The 25,661-nt window shown below is 50.6% G+C and overlaps 1 protein-coding gene across 6 annotated transcripts in view; it reads left to right on the forward strand.

Moving 5' to 3' along the window:
- SNX19 (sorting nexin 19) overlaps positions 1-25,661 on the forward strand; it is a 97,334-nt gene that overhangs the window by 42,249 nt on the left and 29,424 nt on the right. Inside the window, exons 13-14 of one of the 6 annotated variants that reach the window (XM_065697007.1) lie at positions 20,429-20,530; positions 20,726-20,811. The exons of 3 other annotated variants lie outside the window; for them this stretch is intronic. In XM_065697007.1, coding sequence (XP_065553079.1) covers positions 20,429-20,444 — 16 coding nt within the window. In that variant the 3' untranslated portion in view covers positions 20,445-20,530; positions 20,726-20,811. Of the gene's footprint in view, positions 1-20,428; positions 20,531-20,725; positions 20,977-25,661 lie in introns of those variants that run through there. 2 more of the 6 variants (XM_065697003.1, XM_065697009.1) reach the window with 2 other exon arrangements.

A 25,661-nucleotide genomic window follows, 5' to 3' on the forward strand; every position in this document is an offset into this window, starting at 1 on the left:
GTAATTCCTTGCAATTTCCCCTTGTAGAGTTTGAAATGAGGTCTCTGCTTCCTGCACTTGTTACAGGAGCAAAGGGGTGTTCCTCTGGAGCTGCATTCAGAAAGCCATGGGGTAAAATGGGGGGTTTCTGTGGATTTGGGGGGGCTTTAGTGGGGTTTAGCTCAGCTGAGGAGCACACATTGAAAACACAAGAGGGAAACTCGGAGGTGAAGGAGGAAAGTAGCTTGAACCACCTTCAGGAAGCATTCGGGCTTTGGGGCACACCATTTCTTGTGCCCTTCCTCGTTATTCCAACCCATAGAATTCCCAAGGATCAGTTGGGAAAATACATGGAGCTGGAGTTCTAACCGGGGGATGAGCTGGATAAAACCTGAGCCCAAAAGCAGCTTCGGTGGCTCAGGTATGTGTTGTAATGCTCTGACATAGCCTAACAGAGCCGCATCAGAGGAAGACCTTCAGGAGGAGACAGCACAGTGGAGGGACATCACTTCCCATAGGATCAGACTGGGTTGAGTTGAAGGGGCCTTAAAGCTCATCCAGTTCCAGCCAGGAATAGGGACACCTTCCACTAGAGCAGGTTGCTCCAAGCCCCCATCCAACCTGGCCTTGTCTGTTGAAATGCTGGTTTCCTGCAGGATTTGGGAGGTTTCTTGGTTCCTGGTGCCCTGAAGGGCACATTTCTATTGGCATTTTGCATCCTTATATGAAACCAAAGGTAGAAAGGCAGATGAAGTCATTCTGCACAAGTACTGAGTTGAGGCAACTTCTCTGAGTAGATGTGTCATGACCATAAGCAGTATCTGCAGGCCCAGGTGGTTCTAACTTGACATTTAGGACCTCCTGATGTGTCACAATGGTGTGAGTCTTTGCCCCGTCTCCTGCATTGCTCAATGGCTTCACCGCTGCTGGGTTGGGTTTACTGATACCTCAGCAACTCACAGCAAGAGAATTCATTCCCACCCTCCCGAAACCACAAGATATGGAAAATGAACGTTACTCTTGACTCCCAAAAAACATAACAGGAACTGAGATGAAATCATGTGGGCTCAGCAACGACCATCAGGGGGATTCAGGGATTGTTCAGAGCCCTTCCGATGCCCAGGTGCTTGGCAAGAAGGGGATGATGCCCCATGTGCTGTGTGCATTTCGGGTCAAACATGGCTTTTCGTCCCAACGTGCCCCTGCTCCACCTGGAGCTGGCAGGGATTCCATGCAGCAATGCATCAAGAGGGAGATGACAGGGTTGTGGCTGTGTTTGGCTCCTGGGGTGGAAAAGTGGCTCTTTGCTAAAGGTCACACCATAGCTCACCTCCCAGGCTGGGCGAGGGAGGAGGGCAGAGATGCTGCTGGAGATGGAGCTCATCCTTTGTGTAACATCAGACCTAGAAGCATGAGGCAGTTTGGCTCTTCATCCCCCATTGCTTCACAGCAGAGCATGACACAAACAGCAGCTTTTCCCCCCACATTTCTTGGGCAAGGACTCAAAACCTGCCTGATGTGGAATGAATTTACTAGGCCCTTACCAGCAGGATGCTGCTCTGTGCTGGCTCTCGCTGCCGTGTCTGAGCATCAGAGGCACATCTTCTGCTGCGTACCTGGAAGCATCGCTGCTCTTGACACTTGGCCTTCAGTTTTATGGGGTTGGGTGCAAGTAAATGAAGCTGTTACCGATGTCCTGTTGCTGCTGCACTGATGACAAAAGGGGTTGGAAGCCAATGGGCTTCTCCGAGGTGGAGGTGTTGAGCCAAGGAAATCCAGGGCTGGGAGTGATGATGTTGTGCACTTCACACTGGGGAAATTCCTCTGATGGCTGCTCCTTTCCCAATGCAGTTGTGCCTTTCCACAGCCCTCGGAGGAGCTCCCATCCTTCTCCAGGGTTTCCTGGCTCATGCAGGGATGCTGTAACTGTTTGGGTAGCCCTTGTGCAGGGATTGGAAGGCTGGGGTTTTGTAAGGCCTCAGCTGGCTTCAGCTTGTGTAAACTCTGTTCTCCTTTTACATGCAGCTTCAGGAACACGTTCAGCTCCCCCTAAATTCCCCAACTTAGTGACCAATCTGCTTCCTATAAACCCAGAGCTGCTGGCATTTGCTGTTACCCTCCTTTAATGCTTTCTTAATGAAGTTCTTTTACAGCTGTTGCATTATTCCACCTGGAATAGAGTCAGGGTCACAGGTGGAGAATGATGTGGGTCATCCTGTTTCTATCCTCTTCAAACTCTGGCACAACACGAGCTTTCTTGCAGTGTTCCAAAGCCCTATTGCAAGCCCACATTAATGATTCAGAGCACTCTTTGGCCAGGTCCCTTTTAAATCTCAGATACAAGTTCTCTGGGCTTTGCTGCTTTCAAAAGACCTCATTTACTGGCTGTGGCTTAACATCCTCCTTAGTTCCTGTTGGATTAGGAGCTATTTCATCATGGCATGATACAAATAAAGCCCACGGCTTCCTCTCAAACGTAGTTGTTGTTTGTAGGGTTATGATGCCTGGGTGCTGTGGATATATTCCTTTATTTGCTTGGCTAATTGTGGTGGTACTCATGGCATTGAGCCAGTCCTGTTGTTAAGGAGTGGGGGGGGTTGTTCCTTTAGAGTTACTTGAGGGGTCTGTCCCACAGAGATGGAACGAGAGCCAAGGAGATGGAATGATGTGGAAATTATCATCCCAGGCTGGTTTGGGTTGGAAGGGGCCTTAAAGCTCATCCAGTTCCAACCCCCTGCCATGGGCAGGGACCCCTTCCACTGGAGCAGCTTGCTCCAAGCCCCTGTGTCCAACCTGGCCTTGAGCACTGCCAGGGATGGGGCAGCCACAGCTTCTCTGGGCACCCTGTGCCAGCGCCTCAGCACCCTCACAGGGAAGAGCTTCTGCCTAAGAGCTCAGCTCAGTCTTCCCTCGGGCAGGTTCAAGCCATTCCCCTTGGCCTGTCCCTACAGGCCCTTGTCCAAAGGTTTTCTGTATCCCGTTTAGGCACTGGGAGCTGCTCTGAGGTTGGACATAGCATTGGTCCAGAGAGAAAAGGCAGGAGGGGCAAAAGGCTTTTCTGCAGTGAAGAGTACGGCTTAGTGGGAGGATGGAGAGTGCCTTCATCTCCAAGCTCAGGCAACCTCTTTATGCTGGTAGAGTTTAACCCAGAGTGAGTCCCATGGACGCTCTCCTTGGTGAGACGCTGCTAGCACAGAAATAGTAGGAGAGGAAGCAGACAAAGGAGCAGTGATTTAGGGGAAGCAGCAGCAAAACAGAGGCAGAATGGAAATCATCCTTTAATTACTGCCACATGGCTGTGCAGAGCTTGGCTCACCAGTGGAGGGACTGGCATTGCGCATCCCAGTGAGCTTGTGTTCTGGGAAAACTTGTGGAAGTGGGATGCGGAAAATCATCGGCCACAGACAGGGAGTGGGAGCAAGTGGGCAAAGTGGTGCAGTGTGGGTGTTGAGGTCTCTAGTCATGGAAAACTCAGTGAGTCCTGCATGAAATAGGAAGGAGGATGGCTTGGCCAAACTGGTGGCTGGCTTGGCCAAACTGGTGAGCGAGGGGGAGTGCTCTGTACGTGGTGGTTTAGAGCCGAGCATCGTGTTGGCAGGGTGTCATAGGGAAACATCTGCTGCATCACTTCTGCTGCTGCTTGTGCTTTATCACAGGAGGTGTCTGAACCTTGTAAAAGAGGGAGCACTGTGCTGGATGTGGGAGAGCTGCTTCTGGCACTCTATAGCTGAAAAGCAACTGTGTGCAGACTGGGAGCTCAGTGAGTGTCAATAGGAAGCAGAGGTGGCTTCCAGCTTCCTATAAGGATGCTTTTCTCCCTGCTTTAGACAGTTTAACGGTAGCCTGGGTGTAAATCATAGAATCATAGAATAGTTAGGATTGGAAAGGACCTCAAGATCACCCAGTTCCAACCCCCCTGCCATGGGCAGGGACACCTCACACTGAACCATCCCACCCAAGGCTTCATCCAACCTGGCCTTGAACACTGCCAGGGATGGAGCACTCACAACCTCCCTGGGCAACCCATTCCAGTGCCTCACCACCCTAACAGGAAAAAATTTCCTCCTTAGATCCAATCTAAACTTCCCCTGTTTCAGTTTTAACCCGTTACCCCTTGTCCTGTCACTACAGCCCCTGATTAAGAGTCCCTCCCCAGCATCCCTATAGGCCCCCTTCAGATACTGGAAGGCTGCTATTAGGTCCCCACGCAGCCTTCTCTTCTCCAGGCTGAACAGCCCCAACTTCCTCAGCCTAATGGTGTGTTCTGGACACCTGTATGGAGATGAAAAGCTTTATAGTGCAGCAGGTAAGCTGTTTGGGAATAAAAGCATGCCCAGAGCTTCCCTGCATGCTTCTGATGGCTTTTCCGGTTAATGGCTTGGATGGGATCATCTCTTAATGGATTATGTGCTGTCCCAGGGTTTAATCTATTATAATAGATCCAGAGATAGAAATCTGGGGCAAGTTCACCATAAATAGAGCCCAATTCACACCAACCTGCTCCCTGAGCATCTTGCCCGTAACCATGAGGAGAGAAACAGTCCCTGTGACCTTGTGTTGCACATCCACACTTAGGTGTCCAAGTCAGCCATATGTGCATCTTAAGCTCTACATAAAGAGTTAAGCACACCCAGGGAGTGATGGAGAATGAGCCTGGTGGCACCTTCCCTCTGGAAACCAGCCTTTTGCTACATCTTCCAGGAGAAAACGGGTCTGCTTCACAGCAGAGGTGGGAATTGGGCCTCTCCTGCCTCACCCTGTCACCTTGGAGCCTGTGGCTGATCTCAGGCAAGGATGTGAGTTCCATCTGTGCCACCTCCTCACTATAACTCATATGGAAAACTTGGCAATAGGGCCACAATGGGAATCCAATCCCCAAACACTGGAATAGGTCACTCTGTTGCAAAGGATTTGTTCATTCTGCTTAAGGAAAACACCTTTAAGATTTCCTGGAAGGTGCTGGGTTGCTTCAGTGTTGCTGGAATCACTTGAGTGTTCCCATAGGATTTGAATGATGTGTTACAGAACAATGTGCAGTGTCCAGTGTGCAGAAAGGAAGATGTTTGAGCTGGGAGTTGTTATAAACCAGGGCTCGATGTCAAATACTAATGAAACTGGAGGATTTGATGATAACATGAGTAGCAACAGGGCCCTTCCCTCTATGAGATGCCTTCAGTCTCCAAACCTGCATGGCCCTGCTAGTGGGGAAGGTGCAGGGAGAAGAGGTGCTGAATCCCAGCACGTGGGAGGGATGAGTACTGGGATGCTCAGCTCCTTCCCAGCACTGTGTGAGACTCCTGGGTAAGCTCTGAGCCCCAGCAGCCAGTGCTAGTGCTGATCCTTTGCTCTGGGCTGTCTCTTGAGGCTCTGGGAGGGAACATCCTCTTTCTGTTATCATTGCCCTAATAGTGATGCTGTGGAGGGGGCCCAGTCCCAGACTTTGCCACATCTTCATGTCTGTTGCTGCGCTGTAATGAAATGGCCCCATCTTCTAAGCAGAATCAATGGGAGCTGGCTGGAAACGAGAGCCAGGCATTGATTGTGCTCCAAGACACCAGTGCCTCGGTCTCCCCAAAGGCTTCTGACTGCAAACCCCATCTTTCCCTTCATCTCTTAGCCCAAAATAAGGTGTTTCCAAATGTCTGGGAGGAACATGAGTGCCTGGTGGTGTTGGGAAGCAGGATGTGAGTCGGAATGTTGCCCTGAAGAGGGGGGATCACTTAACATCCCAGCGTGGGAAGGAGAGACAGCAATGCAAAGGTCACCAAGGAGAGACTGTGCTCTGCAGGGTACCAGCATCTCTGCTTTGGTATCGAAACTGTGGGCAAACAACAAGCTAAACCACATCGTGCTGGTTTCCCAGGCCTGTGTTTGTGCAGGGGATTAAGCCTGGCTTAAGCTGTCAGGATAAACCAGCATACATAGGGAGCTGCTGATGTAATATTGGGTGTCAGCAAGCTGGAAGCAGAGGAAAAACAGGGTTCTCTTCTATTCTTTGTTACTAAAAGCTATGCAGGTGGTGGAGGATGAAGCACCTCATGGTTTGGCCTCACTTGGCACTGTTAAGGATTCCCTATGGCACAGGGGTCAGGATGAGACCAGTGTTGAGGAGGTCAAATGGAAGATGTGAATGGTAAGGGTGGGCTTGACAGTGTTAAAGCATGGAATCGCAGCCTGGTTTGGCTTGGGAAGGACCTTAAGCTCATCCAGTTCCAGCCCCCTGCCATGGGCAGGGACACCTCACATTATACCATGTTGCCCCTGAAGCTTCAAACCCTTGGGTTTAACTGAATCCAGGCATAAAGATAAAGGGGTTTATTTTTCATGGAAGAGTTAAATGTATTTGCCTTAAATGCACTTGTTGGGAACCAAACCAAAGCAATCTCAAGGAAAACTGCCTCTCAAAACAAGCCCTTCAACCTGGGAAATGCTTCTTGGAGGCTGGTATTGAAGCAGATGCCAAGTTTCCCTCAGTGTTGTCTATCCAAGTGCCTTGTTTAGTTTCACAGCCCTTCCTGAACACTGGAGAGAGGAGGAGGAGGAGGGAGATACTGCATCCCCAGCATCCAAATGCCATAGTCCATAAAGTAGCTGTTGTCCCAGGTAACTCTTCATATCCTGGTACTGAGACTCCTAAGCATCACCAGCACGCTGAATGGAGTTAGCAAAGCAGTTGCAAATGGTTCTTCTCATTGCATTTTTTGTGCTGAAAACCAATCTGTTAGTTGAAAGTGCTGAGGAAAGGGGGGAAATCAGTGTTTCTGGGGTGGGATGCACAGGTAGGACCCTGCTGGTGATGTTTCCTGCAGCCCTGTGTTAGCTGGAGGCAGGTCGTGGTTTGTACCATCAACTCAAGCCTGTGGATCCTTTGTAGCCAAACGTAAGAAGCTGTTGAGCACACAGGGCATCCCGTGTGAAGGTGGCAAACACGGTACTGAGTTGCGTATGACAGCTTTGTGTGCTCAAATCTGCTTTACTTTACCATCAGAGACTTGTCGTGCCCTCTCCTGTCTATTTGTCAACTGTTTCCCCCCAAACCAGCCTCATTGGTGCAGCAAAAGGGATGCTGGTGCCTCTTGAAGAGCTGGGCCGAGGCTGTTCCATCACCAACCACCTGTATTCCACCAGTAAGGCTTTGCTGATGGCTGTTTGCTGCTTCTCCTCACCCCCTCCTCCTCCCAACCATTGGCTGCAGTTTGTATTTCCCCTTTTATTGCCCTTGGCTCCGTTGCAATGGGCGGTGCAGGATTTGTGTTCTTCACTTCATAATCTTCTTGGCGGCTGGTGGACATCATTTCTCATTGTATTGGTGGAGGATTAGCTGAGATGATGGGAGATATTTCCTGCCTTAGCCAGTGGGATGGGCTTTGCAGGGCTTGGGCCTTCTTTTCACATAGTGTAATGCTTTGTTTGGGAATGTGCACAGGCAGCTCGTCTATGGGAAGAAAGCACAGCCCCTGAAGCACCATTGCTGTGAGTTGTGGCAAGGAGCCATGGAGCAGGCGAAATTCCTGGTATTCCCAGGCTGGATACACCACAGGGCTGGGAGCTGGGTCCCTGGGGTTTGCTTATCCCCTCTGCATTGCAACAAGGAGGCAAGAGGGATGTGGAGCTGTTGGAGCGAGGCCAGAGGAGGCAATGGTGATGCTGCGAGGGCTGGAGCAGCTCTGCTCTGGAGCCAGGCTGAGAGAGCTGGGCTGGGGCAGCCTGGACAAGAGAAGGCTCCTGAAGGGGAGACCTGAGAGCAGCTCCAGTGCCTAAAGGGGCTGCAGGAAACCTGGAGAGGGGCTTGGGACAAGGGTCTGTAGGGACAGGCCAAGGGGAATGGCTTTAACCTGCCCGAGGGGAGACTGAGATGAGCTCTTCCCTGTGAGGGTGCTGAGGCGCTGGCACAGGGTGCCCAGAGAAGCTGTGGCTGCCCCATCCCTGGCAGTGCTCAAGGCCAGGTTGGACACAGGGGCTTGGAGCAAGCTGCTCCAGTGGAAGGGGTCCCTGCCCATGGCAGGGGGTTGGAGCTGGATGGGCTTTAAGGTCCCTTCCAACCCAAACCATTCTATGAAATAAGTTCCTTCTGTTTACCCCAAGCTTGTATCTGGTCACTGTTCCTCCCTTGGTAAGCATTGGTAAGCATCTGCTTTATACCTGCAGTGGTTACACGAGTGAGGGGATGCTGCAGGGCTGTTTCGAGAGTGTCTGCAAATGGTGACTGATGAAGGAGCAGAGAGGATCCAGTCGTGGGGACCAGGCTCTCTATAGGGTGATGGTGAGCAAACTTTGCTGCAGAACTTAAAGCAGTGCCTGGGAAAAGGGTAGAAGTCATTGGAGAAGGGGGGGTTTAGCTCTTGGTGACTCTCTAAGGGTGTTTCAGTAACCTCAGCCCCTCTCAGCTTACTGTAGATTGGCCCAGATGGTATCTCCAAGGGAAGAGATGCGTTCCCTCCTCAGCTGTAACCACAGAGCCTTGTGTTTGCTCTCATCCAGCTGTAAGGCTTCACTGACTGGAAACTCCCTGAGGCTCTTTCTTCCTTGTGCTGTGTGTTATCAGAACACAAGGTAGTCTCCCTGTCCCATGGAGTCTGGATTCCTGGATCCTGTATTCCTGTCTGCCGGCACTTCCGTGGCTCTGGAAGGAGCTGGTGAGATCAGATGCCCAGTGGGGCTGATGTTACTGGAGAGAAGGGTTTAATGTTACTGGAGCTTGTAAGTGGAGACAATCTTGAGATGAAAAAAGACCTTTCCTGCTTCCAAAGTGATGTATTTTCTCGTAACAATAAGTGATAGGTGCTGGGGGAGGGATTAGCCATGACATGATCCTTCTGCAATGCTTTGGGAAGGCAAGAGCTACAGGCTTCTTTCATCTCCCTGCCAATTCCGAGCATGGGATATGGTACCGAGTGCTGCAAACGCAGACAGTTCCAGAGGAGAAGAGGGAAGTTCCTGGAGGAAGCTGGGCTAAAAATGCCCAGTGTTCCTTGTTGCATGGAGCTGATCCAGTCCCTAGGTATACACTGTGATCAACAGCTCTGGCAAGCGGAGTGCTATGGGATGGGCCTTCCAAGTAGTCCAGGAAAGCAAGGATTTGACTTCAGCAACCCCTGGATTTCTCTTTGTGGCCAGGTTTGCTTCCTTCCATGTGAGTTTTTGCTTGCTTTTCCCAGTGAGCAAATGGAGAGGAACCTCCAGACAAGTTACTCAGTGAGATGTGATGAATACTCAGTGGTGAGACTTGGATGGGGATCTCTTGTCAAACCCAGCTCCGTGCTGCTCGTTTTCAGTGATCAGAGGATGAAGAAGTGATTTCTTGGCCCAGGTTTGATAGACCACACTTGAAGTGGACATGAGCAGCAGAAACACACCTACAGGAGCTTTCTCATCTCTTTGAGAACAAGGAATAATTCATCTGTGAGAAATATGGCAAAGGGAATAGCTTGGAGAAGGGAACAGGAGCTCAATTGGGCTCTAAAAGCTCCTGCTGACGTTTCTAAGCTGTGCTGCTGTATCTCCCATTGACAGATGGCTTCAAAGTGCTGCTCACTGCTCATGCTGCTCCTAAACCCACCTCTATTAGGAGAGAAAGACACTCTTCCAAAGAAGCTTATTCTATTCCCAGCCTAACACTGCAAACTGAAGAGCTTTAGAATAGAGCTGGCTGCAACTCCAGCATTTCCCCTGGAAGTGAGTTATGGGAAAAATCCCTTCTTTGACAGCTTTCCACCAAAACAAAAAGGGAATCCATTCGGATTTTCCCACAGGAAACTTGCACGTTGTGGCTGAGTGGGGTTTTTTTCCTCACTTTCTTGCTCTTTCTAACTTTTTCCAGCTCAAGCTTCGTGTTTTGAAGCGTTCCTTTTGTTCTGAGCTGGCAGAAGTTGGCCAAGGGCAGTAACATTGAGGCTTTTCCTCTCTGTTGGAGCTCCCTGGACGTAGGCAGGAGCCCACCATTTGGAAGTGCATTTTGAGCTGTACTGAACTCTCTGTCTCATATTCTTCTTCTGAGAGGAGAACTGGTCCCTCAAAGGGGAAGGTGCCCTTGGTGGCTGTGTTGTGGGACCTGCAGGAGCATAAAGGCTCACTTGGATCTTCTGTGTGCTGCTCTTCACGCAGTGAATGTATTCAGGGGTTACTGGGGATGAGCTGATGTGTGGTCCTCATCTACAACGGGATCATGAGGTGCTCTACCAGTGATGTAAAAGTAACAGGACTACTATTAGGAGTAGTTGTAGTGGTCAGTGGAATTGGGCTCTGTTACAGCTGAAACAAGGCACTGGAGAAGAGAAGGTCCTGCCGGGCAGGTGGACCCCTCAGTGCTGATGCTGCTTGATGTGAATGAGGAGGTTTAAGCAAACCAAGCTGCTTTTCTCCCCCACCAGGCTCCAGCTTTAGACGTGCAGTGAGAGGAGTGATAAAGAACAAAGGTCCCACCAGAGAGACCATCTCCTCGCCCAGTCTGGCAGACAGACCCATGGAGCATCCCTCACATAGGGAATGTTAACAGTGGTGTAATTTATGTGGGGCTTGGACTATTATTATTGGAGCTGCCAAGAGCTCCTTGCCAGCTTTCTCTCTGCTGGTTATTCTTAATCCTTGCTTATTTGTGTGCTCTCTCCCAGCCTCCTCAAGCTTTTCTGACCATGCGCTGCAAACACATGCTTCATAACTTCACTCACGTGAGTTGGCTTTGATGCTGACACCAAGTTAAGTATGTGCTTTAGTGTTTATAAGATGGGGTCCTGAGTTTCTTAACCCTTAGCAAAGAAGCTGAGTTCCTGCAATAAATCCCTGTCTGCTCCATCCTGGAGAACAGCTTCGTGTTTGCCCCCACCTCTATTGAGAGACACGACAGATGTGTGATACTTGGCACCGTGGCCTTTTCCTTTTCTGCCCTTTGGTTTTGCTTAGGACTCGGTCTCTGGGTCTCCAGTATCATGTTTTCCCTCCTCTATGGCTCTGAATAATCAATTTGGAAAGCCAGGAAATAAATCAAAGCCTCAGATAGTAATGGAGAAAGAATGAAGGGGAAAGCAGACATATGGATTTCATCACCAATGCAGAATAACATGTCTAATCATAACAACAGAGTGTAAATGAGTCTATGTACTCACAGGCGGCTTGGCCAAAAGGATTGGGTTTGTACATGATTGGGGAAGTGAGTTTGTGGTTTCGGAGCTCCTTGGAACAACTGCATCCTGGCACTGCCTAAACTCCTTCCCAGCCCTGTTCTATGCAGCATGGCTCCGGTTGGGTGATGCTAAAGCTTTGCTGTGCCCTGGGCTGGGTTCAGCACTTGAAGGCACTTGTCTGAAGAAGACTTCCCAGCAGTGCTTGTGTGCTCAGCAGTGCTTTGTGGGCCATCAGTGGGGCTTGGAATTCACTGCCACTCCCCGAAACGCAATCCATCCGAGTGCAAGTTCTTCCCTGGCCAAGATAAATGCTGGAGAGGACAGTGTCCAGTGGGGGAAAGCAACCCCAGCTTTGTATGTTTGCTTTGAAACCATAGATCCCTGTGCTTGTATCAACAAACACAGTGGGTGTTGGAGAAGGGGCTGCAGAGCCCCTGCCATGGGGATGCTTCCTTGACTTGCACAATGGGTGCTGGAAACAGCGTTTTTGGTTGCTTTCCCCTGGAACAGGATTCTTGCTTATATGTTCTTTCGCCTGTGTAATGGAAAGGCAAAGAGAATGCTGGTGGACACCATGATGTGGTAGAGCTGAAGCTGCTATTGCAGACTCTTAGGCTGAAGTCATAGAATCACAGATGGTTTGGGTTGGAAGGGACCTTAAAGCTCATCCAGTTCCACGGGCAGGGACCCCTTCCACTGGAGCAGCTTGCTCCAAGCCCCTGTGTCCAACCTGGCCTTGAGCACTGCCAGGGATGGGGCAGCCACAGCTTCTCTGGGCACCCTGTGCCAGCGCCTCAGCACCCTCACAGGGCAGAGCTTCTGCCTAAGAGCTCATCTCAGTCTCCCCTCGGGCAGGTTCAAGCCATTCCCCTTGGCCTGTCCCTACAGGCCCTTGTCCAAAGCCCCTCTCCAGGTTTCTTGTAGTGAAATCAGTGATGCTGTAGCATTTGGATGGGTTTAGAGGTTGCCTTTACCCCACCCCTTCTCAGACATCATCTTCTCAACCTCTATCAGTGGAGAAGTTGGCTTTCTTTTTCCTCTTTCTCCAATAAAATGTATGAGCTGATGCCCTTTTACTGGCTGGGTGGTGGGTGTTGAAACCCAGATGGCTTGTTTTTACAGCTTAGGGGATAATACCACAAACCATGACACCATCGAGAGGTGGGGAGATAATAGAAGCCAAGGGTGAGTTGTTCTTCATGGTGTGCTCATCTGCAGCTGGAAAGTGAAGCTCGTGCACTGTGCTGGTTACTAGGGTCTTCTAGAAGGGGTTTGGTGATGTGTTTCTCAGTCTCTGCAAATCCCAGGGGAAAACGTGAGGGTTTTCTATGGAAAAATCTGAAGGGAGGAATATTGAAGTCAGATATTCTGATTTCTGGTAACTTTATCAGAGCTCACATCAAATCCTCCTTATAAAACAACATCATCCTGAGGTTTTGCTGCTGTGATGTGGATCCTGCCCCACTTCATCCCACAGGGTCATGACTTCTCCCCAGCTCCTTTCCCAACCTTTTGAGTGTACATCCAGCCCCTTTCACCAGCAATAAACCCCACACATTGCTCTGCTTTTGCAATCCCCCCTAAAGAAACTCTTCCTGTCATTGCATTTCATTGTGAAACAGCTTTTCCTCAGCGGAACTCATGCCCTCTATGCCGGTTCCGGCTGGGATAAGCTGGATGTGGATGCCAAAGCCTGAGTTTGGATGGGCTCTGGATACTGTCAACGCTTGGAGGTTGTGTGACCACCTCCATGGCCAGTGGAGGTGGGGAATGAAGGTAGGTAGGGTCAAAAGGACAAACACATGATGGAGTGTAGGTCAGGAGCTCCAAATGGTCTCTGTGTCAGGTTCTGCAGGTCCAGAGGGTTTGTTGAAGCCAGACTTAGTTCTCCAGGCTTTTTCTGGGATGGAGTTCCTGGCACTGGAAGATGAAACCATTGCAGGAGCGGAGCAGGCACTTTGGATGCATTTAATGGTAGATAATCTTTCACCCAGTGAAATTCACTGTCTCATCTGCTTTGAGTGCAAGCCAACAGCATGGACACTATCAGCAAGCCCTGAGGCATCCATGCAAGCTTGGCCCATACTCTAATACCGCAACTGCTGCTGTCCAGCCCTTGGGTTTGTGTTATGCAGCGCTTCAGAAAGACCTGAATTAGCCAGAATTTGAGTGTCCATTTCCCTTGAGGATCCCCCAGCTCCACCAAAGGCAACACATACCAGCACTTCTGCTCTTCACAGTCTGGATTCAGCTTGGAGTAAGGGTTTGAGTTAAGAAATCTGTGCTATGTCTTACTAGAGAGCCCTTTATTGAGGGGCTGGAGGCACAGATGGGGAATTCACTTGGGTTTCTGATACCATTAATCATTAATTCCTCAATGTGGGGAAGTCATAGAGCTTGCTCAATAGCATTACAGTGCAGGGAAACACGGATTTGTCAGGCAGTTTGGATTGGGTTGACACCACTCAATACTTCTGGGTATTGAGCTCTGAACTCAGCTTAAATTACAGTGGGCATCTCTGATTGTGGGCTTATGCCTCAGTTTCCCCACTCAATAAATGGCAATAGTAGCTGCTTCCAAAGAGCTCATCGCAGTCTCCCCTCTGGCAGGTTAAAGCCATTCCCCTTGTCCCGGCCCTCTCCATCTTTCTTCCATGCTCCTGATCCTTTTGGAGCACCCCAGGGCCTCTGTTTCCCTCCCTGCAACCTGAAATCAGAGCCTTTGCTGGAGCCGGGGCTGGATGCTTTGTTACCATCGCACTGCAGAGCCGTGATGACAACACAGGGACCCTCCTGGGCTGTTCCTGCCTTGCACTGGCACCGTCTTGGGTCGGAGGAGTAGAAACACGTGTGTGTGTTCCTGCTGAGCCAGTATGACTCACCCCGAACACGCAGGGCAGATGGTTGTGCTGATGAGGTGTCACTTTTACAGTTGCTTGCTGAATACAGCCACATTTGAAGGCTGCTTTCCATGCCCGAGGAGCACTAGTGCTGGAATCAGGGAAAGACACTGAGGCTGGAGTGGTCTAGAGCAAAGCTTTTGCATTCCCGATGAATTGGGAGTCCCTGGTTCATCCCAGCATGGGTTTAGGGCCTTGGGCTGGCTGTCAGTGGGATATAGATGATAGATCCTCAGCTATGTTGAAGATGATACCTCTGGTCCACTGTGATCTATTTATATAGGCAGAGTACTTAGAAGTTCTTTAACCTCCCAGAGCTTATGCACGCACGTCACAGTAATGCAGATGGATTGGAGAAGTCAAACTACCCCAAACCCAACCCAAACCTTCAAATCAAATCAAGTAAAAACTCTTTAAGGAGTTCACAGCACCAGTCCCCAGGGTGCTTTTGACCATCTTGCCAATGCAATATATGGTTTATGGTCCTTTTACAACGTGGGGAGTGTAATTGAGGTCTGTACATGTTTGCGTTAGGAGCAGGGCTGCTGAATTAACCCTTCCAAGGTCTCGGCTACGTTTCCTCTTGGGCTTAATGTCACGTTTCCTATGGCCTTTCCAGGTTTCCAAGAGCAATAACTCCTTCTCCAGGGCCCGTACTGGACCTTCTCAAAACCCCTGTGCCATGATATGAGCGTGGCTTTAAGGAGATGGTTCGGGAGCATGGTCTCAACTCCTTCCCCTCACATTGGCAGCTCCTGGTTTCTGGGTTGTCCGGATCTGGGTCTTGTTTGCAAGGGAATAGGAAGGAGATGACCTTCTAGATCATCGTGAGTCGATTCCAAAGGCTCTCTGCCTCCAGTGTAGCTTGGTATCTTCCACTTCAGTCGTTAGGTTTTTGGGAGCAAAACTCTATTGATCTACTTAGCAAACTCAAGCATTAATGAAGATGGGGTGAACTTTGCTCCGTGATGCATCTGATATCCCCTAAGGCATGAAGACTGCACAGAACTGGAGCTTTTCTCCTACCTACCACAAGAATAATGCTGAAATGATGCTCTTTTTACCCAACCTTTGGTGATTACAGCTCCGTAGTTGCCTTTCCCAAGCCATTTCAGAGCTGGTTTGTGGGGATAACGATCACCACAACCCAAGCTGTCACCTCCTTGTATCAAGGACTGTAGTGATAGGACAAGGGGCGATGGGTTCAAACTGAAACAGGGGAAGTTCAGCTTGGAGATAAGGAAGAAGCTCTTCCTTGTAAACTGGGACTGGCACAGGGTGCCCAGAGAAGCTGTGGCTGCCCCATCCCTAGCAGTGTTCAAGGCCAGGTTGGACACAGGGGCTTGGAGTAACCTGCTCTAGTGGAAGGTGCCCCTTTCCCTTCCAACCCAAACCACTCTAGGAGCCTATGATATAGCATCCAAACACCGAGGCCTCCAAACATGCAGGCTCCCTTCTCAAACTATGAGCTGGAAAAAACCCTCTCTGTGCCTTGGCTCCTCCTATGGAGAGAGGAGGACTCCTACCTCCCTCCTAGAAGAGTTGTGGTCGATAATGTTCACCAAGTGCTTTTTAATCCCCTGCTGACAGGTTCTGTGCAAGTGTGAGTTATAATTATTACGTCAACGTGGCTCAGATTTTCCTGCACGAGCCCTCAGCTTGCCACAGAGATGTTTCCCCAGCCTTTATGGGGATGCCATTGGGTTTGCAGCTTCCTGGCCTGTTGGAGGCAGCTCTAGGAAGGCCCGAAAGAAAGAATTCGATCCTTCTCATCAGCTGTGAAAGCCAAACCAAACCCCAAACCACTCACAGCAAGACTTTCCAAGAGGAAAATTGATGGGACATCAACAGGCAAGAGATGCAGCTTCGTTAAGGACGGGTGAAGGGCTCGAGCTCTGACATCCAAGTGCCCATCAGGTTTAGCCCATAGGTCACTTGGGTCTCCGTGGGCAGCTGAGAAAACACGTTCTCCATCACATCAGCTCATCCAGCTAAAGTAAACCATGAGGTCATGCCACCAGCATAATGAACACCTCTGCTTGGGTCCTCTGCACCCCCCAGCCCCAGCTTGCATACAGGTGTGTTGTTATTAAGCAGCTGGTATAACAACCCCATGCCAGTGCCAAGTATGAAACAGCTCCGGACCTGTCCAAAACTAACACAGCCGGGGCTGGGAATGGGGTCCACGGGGTGCAGTTCTCCCTCCTGGAGAGGAAAACAAATCATCCAGGTTCAAAAGCAGGAATTGGGGCTGCAGGCTTGGAGGAATCTCTGTGCCTCCCCCCAGGAGAAAAGGAGTTAATAGGTAGCCAAGGCAAAGGTTTAAAAATAGAGCTCTTTGCATAGCTGTTTGGTGAGGTCTCTGTCACGTTGGCTGTGTTTGCTGCTCCGCTCTGTTCCCAGCAGGTTTGTCCTGGTGGGTGTTTGCAGGGATGGGGAATGAGGAAAATGGCCTTTGGAAAAAGTGATTTTGGAGCGCAGGTGATGGGCTGAGTCTGGTCCTTGGTCCCCTTGGCATGGTCCCGCTGGAATGAACCAGATGGATTTGAAACTGGAAGGCAGTTCATTGAGCCCGAGGTATGTTCCAAGGGGGGTGTGTTCCAAGAGGTCCTCCCTTCCCTTCTTGCATGAGGTTATTCCTCTTATTCTGTGGTCTTGAGACTTGCCTCACCCAACGGAAGATGCAGCTGATGCTCTTATCAGTGGGGATGTGCTGACTGATAGGAGATGTGACCACAAAGTGTCACTTCTGGGAGCTGAGGTCCCCAGAAGACCCCATTGCTCTCAAATAGGGGTTGACACTGAAATGAGCTGCTCCTGCAAGTCCATTACTGAGCTGACAGCAATTCCTGTGTGTTGAGCATGGGGTATGATTGCCAGTGAATGGGAAAGGTGATGCTGAACCTGGATTTGCGGACATGGACTAAAGGGTTGCTGTGATTTCCCCCCCTACTCCATCCCCTTTTTCCCATTTACTTCATGCACATCTCTGAGAGCCTGTTTAAAGATGCACTGGGGAGATGGGGGATTAGATAGGAAACTGGATTAGCCCCTTAGGATTTCAACAATGTGCTTTTGGTTTAATATAGAAGATATCATTTAATACACTTGTAGAAAAATGCACTGTTGCATAGCTGAGATGGCATTTTCCCATCCTGCTTCCTCTGCCGTGGCTTTTTCCCACTGGAGTGATCTATAAATACAGAGCAGGTGCTCACGGAACGTGGTCTGATCCGAAGGGAAGAGCTGGTGTCCAGTTTTACACCGGGACTTCTTGATTCCCTGCTTTCGCTGCAGCTTGGTCCTGCTCCCATCAGAGAGGAGAGGGGGCTTGCGACAGAGCCGGAGCCAGCACAAGGTCTCATGCTCTGTTAACACTGTCCTTGGGCATCCTTCTGTCTCTGACACTGGGGAAAGGATGCAAAGAGCTTGGCATGCCCATGCCAGAGCTTCCAGAAGGGTTTTACTGAGTCAACTGAAGGCGTTAACCCAAGAGAGAGTCAGGGCACACTGAGAAAGGACTGCATAGGCCTCCAGAGCGAATGGAGACTTGAACCACTGCACAAGGAGCTTGATTCCTTTAAGCTAATACAATCCAGAAAGACTCAGCTGACTATTCCTTAGCGTCCTGTGTCAACAAGGCCCTATTAGATGTTGGATCCTAGAAGCGCTTGGGACAAACGTCTTCCATGTGGAGTAAGAAAGAGGCATCCCATTGCCTCCTCTAACATTGCTGAGCCACTGCTGCAGCTCCCTCTGGTCCCCACCGCACTGGATAGCAGAGATTGCTGCCATGTAGTGTAGTTGCCAGTTAATTCTATCCATATGATGTGTTTCTTTGCTGTCACACCAAGACCAGCAGGGAAGAGTATTCCCTAATCCCTGACCATGATGTCACCTGACATTCCAAGACCACTGAGTGTCCCAAATAGGCAGGAAGGGACCAGGAGCTTTGTCAGCCCGTTCCTCCCACCACAGTGAAGGCCTGGCTGCCAAAAGCCTGTCACAGCCGATGAGGAGAGGATGATGCTTACATAGCCCTCGAGAGCAGGAAAAGGGATTCTGTGGAATAGCATGGGGAATGGGAAATGTCCCACAGATTGGCTTTTGTTACACCCCTGGATTGGATGGGGGGTTGGATTTGGCAGGGGTTTGAGTGTGTACCTAGGGTTAGAAGACCTAAAGTCTCTTAAACCCCAATTTGGGGTTGGAAGGGTTAGGACAGACAATAAGAATTTCCTCAGTTTTAGGCTGATTTATAGCATTTAGGTCAAAATTCCCAACTACGAGTACATTTCTCCATTGCGGAATGAAGCCTGGGCACATGGATATGTGCCAGGGTGGGCTTTAACCACAGATTTGGGAATCACCTTGTTGTAGGTGAATAGGATGGGATGGCCAAGCCGTGCAGGCCAGAACTGAGATGCCATTAAAGACAAATGGTGATGAAAACCTTTCTCTTAGTGGAAGTTAGAGAGGAAGATCTAGGCAGCCAGAGCATGAAGGGAAGGCAGGGAGGTTAATTCCCATTATCCAGGCCTCGCAGCATCTCTGTAGCCTCCTCTGGCCTCGCTCCAACAGGTCCAAGTTGTGCAAGAGCAGAGAGAACAGGAGACTCGTCTTGAGTGCCAGGATCCAGCTTTCGACCACTCAGACCTCCCTCCTTCCCCATTACCCACCCAGCAGCACCACTGAAAGCATTCCTGCAAGGACCAGCACCATTTCCCATCCATTGCCTCACCTTGGAGGAATGCATTTGCTTCCCAAGCCTGCCGTTGAGGTGGAGCTTGTGTTGCAAACACCACTCTCTTGCTCTGGGATGCGTTTGGCGTGGCTCCTGCTCTCCTGCTGGGATAGTCCTTGCTTTTCCCATTTGGGATGTGTCATGCCGAGGCTGCATTTATTATTGGTGACTGTTGCCTCGCTGATTCCTACTCTGATCTCCGAGGATAACTCTCTCCTAGGCTGGTCCCGGAGCATTCCTTCCTTATCTCCCACCACCATGAGTTATGCTCGCAAACATCAGCCCTTAGTTCTTAGCCCAGCCCAGCCAAAAGCCGTCTCCAGGGTTTCCAGTTGCATGTGCAAAAATCCCAACTCCCTTTTCTTGCTCCTGTTAGGAATAACCTCCCCTTTCAGGGACTAGGATGCTCCTCCAAGGGTGTTGGGCTTCCCAGAGGCTTGGAGATGGTGTCCCAAAGGAGTTAGTGTATTCAGCTCGTGTTTTCCCTTAATGGAGAGCAGTAAAATAAGCACCAGGTCCCTTATTTCTCCTTTAAGCTGTAAACTGAGGCAGGAAAGCTCAAATCCTGGATGCTCTGCATGTTCCCTGCTCCAGATTCAATCCAACCTGGAGAAACTGATAACCTGCTTCTACTCCTGGGGCGTCCTAAGTTAAGGAGAGGAGCGTGGAGCCTGCCTGCAGCCCCATAGCAAAGCATCCTCCTTATCGCTCACTGCTGGGGTGAGATGTGAAACAGAACTAATGGCAAATCCAACTGGATGAGGGGAGTTTGGCTTCAGTTGAAAGTCTGAGGAAGCCTCTGGTGCGCAGAGGTGAGGAATTACAAAGGCAATGGAAGGGGCTGCAATCAGCAGGGAAAGAACAGGAAGGAGCTGGGGGGAAATCAGATAGATCATGGTATCAAACAGCCTGAGAGTGTCAGCAGCTCCCAGAGACCAAGCAATCACTGGATATAGGAACACCAATGTATGGAGGTGGTTACAGTGCAGTAACTACAACCCAAGGAAGCCCTGGTTGTAGCTACAAGCTGCTGGAACTCTGCTGCGGTGGAGCTGAAGCTGTCGGGAGCACAAAATGAATCCTGGAGCAGGGATGCAGCAGGACATCAATTCCCCTCCTCATTTGGTCCTTCGCTAGTGTCACCCCATTGGTATGGGGGAAGTTACTCTTATGTATTCCTAATAATTCCTGCTTATGATTCTTGCTGCCAGCCTCCCCCACCTCCAAGTGCATTGGCTTGGGTGGGTTTCCATGGCCAAACTCCTGCTGCAGGTAATGGAGAGTTATCCTGGATGCATGGGGTGTGATAGAAGGGGTTTCATCAGGGAATGTGGAGAGGAGATAACCGAGGGCAGAGATGGTGGCTGCTTTAAGAAAGTGAGCAGTTGTGAAGGGAAAGGAGTTAAAAAGAACCCAATTATTTAAAGAACCCAGATTATTTGGCCTGTGCTTCCCAGACAAGACATTTTTGAGTCCAGTGCAAAGGAATACAGGCAGGACATCAAGTTACAAGCCAGAAATATCATGTAACCGGTAATGGCCCTTTATTGACATAGGAAGTGGGATGGTTTTGATCAAATAAGAGCCCACACAAACGATTTTCTGTGCTTAGGATTCACAAGGAAACCCTTTGAGGAGGTTTCTGAAGGAATGTGCTTGCTTATTTTGTTCCTGTGTTCTTTCAGCTTATTCAGTTATTAAACAGAGGAGTCGATTGCAGGAGGAGCTTCAGCATCCCCTGTGCTCAGCGTGGCTCTATCCCCGAGGCTTGCCCTCAAATCCATCAGGTAGGAGCCTGGCTGAGGTGTAAACGGTGGGAATTGCTTCTCCCTAGTGGGAAACACTTGGAATAGGGCTGTATGTCCCTTTCGCAGGTGCCAGGCTTCAACCTCTGGCTGCAGTGGTTGTCAGGACAAACACAAGTGCCCTATTTCACCGCCGGAGAGGTTTCGGGGTGCTATTGGTGATGTCTGTGTTTGCAGGGGCAGCAAAACTAACCAGCCACTGAAGCCAGCGGTCCCGGTGTTGTGGTCCATCTTCGTGCCAGTTTTCCTCACCCGTTTGGAGATCCAATGATTCGTGAAGACCTCAATTAATTTGGGAAAGGGAATAAAATAGCATTAAACGTGATGAATCTCGCGCTGCTGCCAATCCCACAGTCATTTCCGGACTCTTCCAGCTGGATTTGTGGATGGAATCCTTGAACTTCTTTGCTGACTGGCATCATTACAAGGTCGGTTGTGTTCCACTTCCTTCATTTCCTTTGGTGCTGGTGGTTTGGGAGGATGTGAAGTAATGAATATAGGGAGAAGGGGAACAGGTCCCACCTGATCCGTGCTCCCTGCTTAGTTGGCTGTTGGTAGGAAGAAGTAAACTCCGAGTGCCTCCATCTCGCAGTTCACAAACAGAAATAAGCCCTGCACAGCAACTTAGGCCATGCTGAAAGGTTCAAATATACACAAGGAGAGTGTTTATTTGAGCAGGCTCTTGGTTCCTCTGTCATTGTAGGAGAGCCAAAAAGCTAATTCCTGAGAAGTGGAGCTCTGGAAGCAGCAGGGAAGGGCCTAAAGTTATTCGTGGATCTGGGTTTTGGTGTCTTTAGTCAGTTCTTGGACAAAAGGTTGTTTTGGCTTCAGCCAAACCAGCCTTTTCCTGAGCTCTTCATTTAGATGCTCTGATGCACAACCGTATCCCAAGCCAGGTTCAGGCTTTTCTGCTTGCCAAGGCTGTTTTCCTCTCCACAGAAGGGTCTGCACTGCAGGGTCCAAGCCATGGATGGGTTTCCCTGGGATTCTATTGGGTTTGGAATGGTGTGTGGAGCAGTCTTGGATCTGCTGGAGACACTTTCTCCTTGCTTAAACCTCTGCTGCGTGTCAATGCACAGGCCTTACGCATTAGGCTGAGCTTTCACAGATGGACTGGGAAGAGCCAGTGCTGAAGCTGAAGCCAGCACAAGTGGAGTTTGGGAATAGCTGGCTCAGCAGGGAAGAGGGGTATAAACTGCAGGAAAGGAGGCAGATGAGGTGGGGCAGTGCATTGAATCAAGGGAATGGGAATTATCTGTTATTAGGATGCACTGGAAAGCATCTGGGTCTGAATGGCTTCATACAGGGAGTTTGTCGCATGGAATCATGGAATCCCAGCCTGGTTTGTGTTGGAAGGACCTTAAAGCTCATCCAGCTCCAATCCCTGCCACTGGCAGGGACCCCTTCCACTGGAGCAGCTTGCTCCAAGCCCCCGTGTCCAACCTGGCCTTGAGCACTGCGAGGGATGGGGCAGCTACAGCTTCTCTGGGCACCCTGCACAGATTCCCTATGGATGATGTGTGTAGTAGTTCCCACTCCACTTGCTCCCGGCTACCTCCAGCCTCTTGTACCTGTTTTAAAGGGCTTCCCACAGCTGTAGGCTGCCCATAGCCAGGAAACGACCAGAACATTCCACTCCCTGCTACCTTCCTGACAAGCCCTGAGGCTCTCACTGCTTTCCTTAGCTTGGTTCTTCCCCCCTCAAAGCTTTTCATGTCACAGAAAGCATCAGGATTTAAGGCCAGCTTCAAGAGGCACCTCTGCTTTTCTTCCTTCAGCCCCATGTTGTCCTAGGTGGGGAGAGAAGGGGACCAAGAAGGCATGGAGAGACCTCTGGAGCAAAGCAATGTGGGCTATAGATCTATAGATTGAAGCGAGGGTGAAGGCCAAGTGCCAAGTGGTTGTGTCACTTGCAAGAGCCAGGGCCAGGAGCTGGGCTTAGCAGCACAAATCTTTCCATTGCTGGTGAGTCACTTGCTGACACTTTTTGGCTGCCCTCCTGGGCTGGAAGGGGCTGAGGGAGAGCCATAGATGTGGGTTGGAAGGGACCATAAAGCTCATCCATAAAGCCACAGGCAGGGACACCTCCCACTAGAGCAGGTTGCTCCAAGCTGGTTCTTCTAGCCATGTTCCAGCAGAATGGGTAGAATCCCATCTGAAAAGGTTAAATGCAGCTTGTGTGTGCAAAGTGGGTTTTCATGCTTGGTGGTGGGATGCCTTGAGATGGAACCTTCCATCTGTGAGTGCATCCTCCTTTCACACCTGCAGGGTTATTTGCTGCCACACTTCTAAAATAAGCGTTAAATCTGCACTTCAGGCTTTCCAGATTTGGGAGCTGTGACAGTCAGAACTCCACCTCTCGGGTGCAAATACCAACTCTCAGCTTTCAACAACAGGTTTGGGTTTGCTGCAGGGAAGGCATTTCCCCTTTTGGAAACCTCTTTTCCACATAGAGGAAACAGGGAGAAAAACAGGAGGAAAAAACCCATTTGGTGCAATTCCCTTTCTATTCCCAAAGGGAGGAACACCACAGGCTTGTGACCAAAGGGACAATTCCCCTTTGGTGTGACCCCGGTACCCAAGCGAGCGGCAGCTCCTTGTTTCATCTCTGATCATTCCTTGTGCTCCACATGAAGGCAACAGAAGCCTTGCCGTTAATTCCCAAGGCTTTCACATCGCTGTACTCATGGAAACTAACGTGAGCATTCCATATCCTGTTGAGTCTGCTTGGCTCTTCCCAGCAAACATGTCATTTAATGAAGCCCTTTCATTTCAAATGCTGTTTAGATGATGCATAGAATAGCCCTGAGAGCGCAGGCATCCAGCTGGCAAGGAGCTTAGAGGAGAGGTAAAACGTGTTAGGAAGAACAAGACCCTCCTTAGGTTTGGGCTCTGCAGGGGGGTGGAAGGGGCAGTGCATTGCATGGGGGTTCAAACCAGCTCCAGGCATCATGGAGCTGGCGGGGGTGGCAGAAATCTTGGACCTCTTCTGTCTTGGATTGTCCTGGAATCCCAGAGTGGTTTAGGTTGGAAGGAGCCTTTAAACTCATCTAGTTCCATGCCTTCCGCTAGAGCAGGATGCTCCAAGCCCCTGACCTTGAGCACTGCCAGGGATGGGGCATAACTTTGGCTTCTTGCACCATGGTTAGGTTGGATCTATGGGATGTTAGTGGGCTTAATCTCTCCGTGCAGGACAACCTGGAAGGGGATGATTCCCGCTGCTTTGGCACCTCATGCCTGAAGTGATAGGTGAGCCCTGGCATCCTCCTTGCCCAACCCTATTGAAAAGGGCTTTCTTAGGACACAGGAGGTGGCTTAGACCAGCTTGCACCAAGGAGATACAAAGTGCTCTTTACCATGCCCTGCTGCCTGTTGGATGACTTCTGGCTCCTTCCTCCCTCAGTCCCCTCCACTGCATCCATGTGCAGAGCACAGAGCCATGCAGAGTGTCTTTGGGAAGGGGCCAGCTCCATGTGTATAAGATTTCCATTAACTCAGGGAGTGAAAAGCTTGGGCTCAAGGCCCAGGCCATGCTGGAGAAGGCAGCGTGGCTGCAGTCATGGTGCTTGTGTAGCACCCAGGACCACAGTGAGACCCCAGCATGGGTTCTCACACCTACTTTGATGGGTGATGCCTTTGCATGGTGTGACAGCTCCTGGGACAGCATCACCCATCCCTGAGCTCCTCCCGAGCTCCTGGGGGATGCGGGTTGTGCTAAGGATGCTCTGGGTGCTGCCAGCTTCCCAACACAGCCCTGCCAACACAGGGCACTTTGTGCCAGCCCCTGGCATCATCCCTCCTGGGGCTGGCAGGGCAGGGAAGCGACAGCACTTAGCCAAAGGAGCTGGAATTCCTTCTCCCAGGCATGTGCAGAGCACATCTGGTCAGCAGGGACGCGTGGTTTTGGGACCCGTTTTCCTGCACTGTGAGTCTGTCCCAGCTGGAGCCAGAACTCCTTTCCCCTGGGGACGTGCTGTGCTGACACATCCGCTCTGGCCACAACACAGCAAATCCTGCTTTCCTCTCCTTGTGAATCCTGCTCCAAGCCAGACAGTGCTCAGTGGTTCCCTTTTCCAAAGGGTTTGGCCGCGTCAGGTCCTGTGGGGATGATGCTGTCTTCTGAAGAGGCTGCAAGAAACCTGGAGAGGGGCTTTGGATAAGGAATGTAGGGACAGGCCAAGGGGAATGGCTTGAACCTGCCCGAGGGGAGACTGAGCTGAGCTCTTAGGCAGAAGCTCTTCCCTGTGAGGGTGCTGAGGCGCTGGCACAGGGTGCCCAGAGAAGCTGTGGCTGCCCCATCCCTGGCAGTGCTCAAGGCCAGGTTGGACGCAGGGGCTTGGAGCACCCTGCTCTAGTGGAAGGTGTCACCGGATGAGCTCCAAGGTCCCTTCCAATCCCAGCCAGTCTGTGATCTATGATTCCCTCCTTCCCATGCACACCAGAAGCCTCAGAGAGGGATGTGAGTGGGATGGGTCCCATCTCCAGCTGAGATGCCACCCATCTAAGCAACGAAGCATCCCTGCTTCCATGGAAAAGCAATACTTCCCCCATGCATGGGACTCCATCTCAGGATCAGCAGTGCCCACCAAGAACTGCTTGCTCCTGCTGCAGACCTTGCCCTCTGTGCTGTGGCTTTATTTGGTCCCCCCTAGTGCTCAGACTGCAGGAACTCCATCCCACATCCCAGCAGAATCCCTTTGCTGTCACTTCCACTTACAGATCACAGCAACGACATGGCTGCAGTGCAGAACAACAGGGGTTTGGCCACAATGGCGTTGGGGAACCTGCATCTGGAAGAGGGACCTTTCTCTGCCCAGCAGAACCCTCTGGACCCCTCCAGGAAGGGCTGGACAAGGCAGTAGTGATGCTCCCCGCTGTGTCTTTGCAGCCTGGCTTGGGTTAGTTTTGCTCCTGCAGTACAAAAGGACATTCTTGTCCCAAAGCATTTTTCCCTGCATAGTTGCAGCGTGAGCAAAGCAAAGAGGAGGGGGGGGATTGAAAGGTTGGGGGGAATGAAATCTCACACAGGGCTTAGTTTACAAGGGACAGCTGAGTGTATAAACCCCGTCTCCAAAGAGGGCTGTTAGGAGCTTTTCTGGCAGCGGTTCCCCTC

The sequence above is a fragment of the Lathamus discolor genome, chromosome 17, assembly GCF_037157495.1.
Source record: "Lathamus discolor isolate bLatDis1 chromosome 17, bLatDis1.hap1, whole genome shotgun sequence".
NCBI classification, from domain to species: Eukaryota; Metazoa; Chordata; class Aves; order Psittaciformes; family Psittacidae; genus Lathamus; species Lathamus discolor.